At 34.9% G+C, this 3,924-nt stretch overlaps 1 protein-coding gene across 1 annotated transcript; it reads left to right on the top strand.

Annotated features, from left to right (window-relative positions):
- Positions 1-26: 26 nt before the first annotated feature.
- LOC109588990 (uncharacterized) lies at positions 27-1,926 on the top strand. The gene is made up of 7 exons (XM_020005105.1): positions 27-108; positions 159-659; positions 716-846; positions 902-1,039; positions 1,087-1,279; positions 1,340-1,402; positions 1,451-1,926. Exons 1-7 carry the CDS (start codon positions 57-59, stop codon positions 1,774-1,776), a joined length of 1,404 nt encoding a protein of 467 aa, XP_019860664.1. The 5' UTR covers positions 27-56; the 3' UTR covers positions 1,777-1,926.
- Positions 1,927-3,924: the final 1,998 nt, after the last annotated feature.

The raw sequence follows: 3,924 nt of genomic DNA, 5'->3' as shown, positions 1-3,924 counted from the left end.
TATAATTTACTGTCATTAATTAAACTGTGTATTTTGCTTAAATTTATTAGTTTTTGATGCATCACCATGAACATAATGTTGTTATTGATAGTTATAGTGATACAAATGGTAACTTGAATTTTAGTGTGTAATTAATAATTAATTTTATTTGTTTGCAGGAACATCTACTAAAGATAACATTTTCACTGAAAGAAATGTCTCTTTTACCAGTGATACAAACAATATCTTTAATTTACAACAATGTGGTCTAAATCTGTTTTTTCCTCAGGAAGTAGTCGCAACTCCTGCAGTTGAATCAGCAGCAACTGTTAGCTATGATGTGACAGTTAAAGGATTATGGGCTGGGCAATTTGTATTTCCTAAAGGAACCCAGCTCATCAGCTCTGTCACTTCAGTTTCTCTCAATTCTCCGTTGCCATTAGATAAGCCAGTCACTGTTCAGTTAATGCATTGTGCTAGCATTACTGATCAATCTCAGAGCAAGTATCTCAGTTTTGTTGTCTCACATTCTTCTCAACCTCCATTTAAGTTTGATCTCTTACCAGGAGGGGAATTCCTTGCTCGTTCCAAATATGGTACCATACAGTTAAAGGAGTTCTCATTGATTGCTATTGTATTGGTGGTGTCAGCAACTGCAGCAGTTGCAGCTGCTATTGGATGTAAGTTCAAATACATGTATGCATACCTTTTTTGAATAAAGTTTATACATACTTAGACCAATTTTCACAAGTTCCTTTACTGAGATGTCAAGGATTGATCTATTACAAGAGAGGGTCTGACATTATGAAAATGAATTTTGCAGCTTTAAATGACCTTCCTCACAATAATGCAATCATCAAGTTTAAAGTGGGTTTATACCACTTACAATAGATCTGTTAAATAAATTGTATTATATCTGTAGAAGGAGTCTTATAAAAAGTTTGGAGAGGAAGAATGGAATTTTCCCTTTCTGATGAGAAAGGAAAGCCAACTAGAGCTGGATTTTTCTCAAGATAAGCCAATTGGATGGACTGTACAACCACTTGCAGAACCTTCTATAGTAAAGAACAAAACACCAGAGAATAATGTATGATTGTTTACATATAGATACACGAAAGAGATGTACGTGCTTATACTGAGTCCAACACTTCAAGTGACCTTCCTCCATATATTTCTGTATTATTGCAAGCAGCAGAGGAAGCTGCTGAATGGCTTCAATATAGAATCACTGTCAATGGAATCAATGTAGGAGATAAAGACAGTATTGCCATTGTAATACGTAAATCAAAAAATGATTGCAGTAAGTTTTTGTAGTTGTATAATGAATAAATTACATTTATGAATGTTATGTGTACTTTAGCACCATTTTTACCTGCATTGGAGCCAGCACCAGCTAGCACTGCTAGTGAAAAATCAAATGAAGGTAAACAATGATATAAATATTGTGCTAGTAAAAACCTATTACATGCAGCATCTGAAGTATTTCGAGAGAAAGTTTTTGCATTAAGCTCCATCATTGGTTCTGGCACCAGCACTATCTTTGATAGAATCAGTGATGAGTTTCTTAGTGCAGGACTCATCAGCCACTCAATACTAGATGACATCACAACAGTTCTTAGTTACTCCAATTATCAAAGAGGCAGTAGATTAATTCGTGAGCTGCACAAAAGGCTGCAAACAATAGATGCACCTAATGATAACCTCATTGCGGTGTGTGACATACTCACCAGACAAGAAGATGAACAATTAGTTCAGATTGGTGAAGATATGAAGAAAAATGCACCTCATGCTGTTTGAAGCTAATTCTTATAACATTAATAAGTTAACAATTAAGACATGTTTGTTTAATTACAGTTGCTAAAGACACATAGAAAACTATGTTACTAATATTACATGTACAAGAGCATTGAAATATCCAAATAGATTCTGCAAATATTGCCAGCAAAAGTATACAACCACTTTGACCACCAGTTATACCTAAAAATATAAGGATTACAGCAACTAAAGTACTGCAATTTTTTTCTTTACTTCATTGATTCCTCCACTTGTATCTCCAATTTCAATGTACTTACATCTATCAGAAAGTAATACCAATGTGTACTAATGGTAGTACTAATGTGGCCAACATTTAGGCAAGTATAAAAATAAGAACTGAAACAATTTTGATTGGAATCAGTTCAAACTTTTTCACAACATGTATATGTATCAGAAAAAAGTATATTAACTGAATATATTCATTATCTGTAAATTGTTTCCTCATTTAAAAGATGATGCAATAAACCACAAAAAGTACTATAATTTACAGCTTTAAAAATAAAATGAAAAAATATTATACAAGACTACTATATTATAGTACCACTAATCTACTTTATAAAATTTTAATAATAGCTGCCAAGACTAATTCACCCATACTTTTACAATTCTATTGTATTGTCATCATCATCAGACTCTTCATTTTCAGCTCTTTCCTTTTCTACGACTGCAATTTCAAATTCTTTGGCAAGCTCATCCAAAGCAAATATTTGTATCCTTTTGTTTCCAGAATCCACAACTACCAGTTCCTTTTCAAGACAAACGGCAATTCCAGTTGGTTGGTTAAACATTCCTGGTTCATCACCAAATTGACCGAATCTTAAAATATGTTGTCCTTCCTTTGAAAAGACAGAAATGCAATGTTGCTTTCTTTCAGACACTGCAATGTTGTGATTTGGTAGGATTACAACTCGAAATGGGTCGAAAAGGACACCCTTTTTCCTGGCATCAACATCAATATCCCAAAGAGGAGATCCACTTGTATTTATTTTGATGAGATTTCTGTCTTGTGAAGTTGCAACTACTAGATAACCATCCTTGTAAGCAATACAACAAGGTCTGCCCATAACGTCTAGCTTATTCACAAACTGGCCATTTTGTTTGAAGCAGGAAATGAATGTTTCTCCATGTTTCTTTGTCACTGCATAGATAAAAGTTTCCTCTCCTCTTATTGGTTTAGTACTGGTGATAGACATGCAATAACTATCTTTCAAGAACAGCTTTGGATTTTTTACTTTATTTGGTTTGGTCTCATCGAATTCCAAGCGGTGTAAACCCTTTTCACTTGCAAATATAATTCTTGCACTCTTTTGGTCATAGGCAACAGCTTGCAACTGACATTTCATCTCTTTTGCCAATTTGTGCGGTTTTTCATCAGCTGTCATGAGTATCCTTATGCAAAAGCTTATTTGATCAGTAAAAATCATGCTTCCAAGCGGGCCTGTACAGACATCATTTAACATCACTGATTCTGATGGATTAGTCGCTGCAAGACCATTCAAAATTATGTTGGCAGGCTTGAGAAGCATCATTTTTGGATCAAAGATTTGATAAGCATGTTCTTCTGGCAATAAATCATAATCATCTTGCATGATTTCATTTGTTCTTTTAGGACGTGGCGGTAGCGGTGGAGGAAATGCTGACTGAGGAATAATAATATTATCCATGGATGTATATTCACTATCAGTGGGTGGGTCAAGTGGCATATCATATTCATCGACTTGCTCTCTAGATTTAGATTTTGAAATTTCTTCAGAATAAGACAGCAATGGTAGTGGCGGTGGTGGTTGCAATGGTGATGCTTGTAGTCGTGGTCTTGCTATTGATGATGAAGATGGTGGTGACAGCTGCAGTCCTGAAATATTTATGTATTTTACCTTATCATCACAAGAATTATCTATTTGCCCTGATGGAGGGTTTGTAACCTATTTCACTATAATATAAATCCTCATACTCTTCACTCAAGCCCCAATTAGCTTGCCCTGTTGCTAGCATTCTTTTATCATCATTAATATCTGATGAAGAAGCAGGATTGTATCGGCAAACAGGAGTTTTAACTGAAATTGATTTCCCCCTACTTCCTTTGCGGCTGCCATTACCAACAGGTCTAGCATAGTCATACTCCAGCTGCTC

Source organism: Amphimedon queenslandica, unplaced genomic scaffold, assembly GCF_000090795.2.
Source record: "Amphimedon queenslandica unplaced genomic scaffold, v1.1 AMPQUscaffold_11724, whole genome shotgun sequence".
In the NCBI taxonomy this organism is placed as follows: domain Eukaryota; kingdom Metazoa; phylum Porifera; class Demospongiae; order Haplosclerida; family Niphatidae; genus Amphimedon; species Amphimedon queenslandica.
Note: the sequence above shows the minus strand (reverse complement) of the source record. Positions and strands in the feature narration are given on the sequence as shown.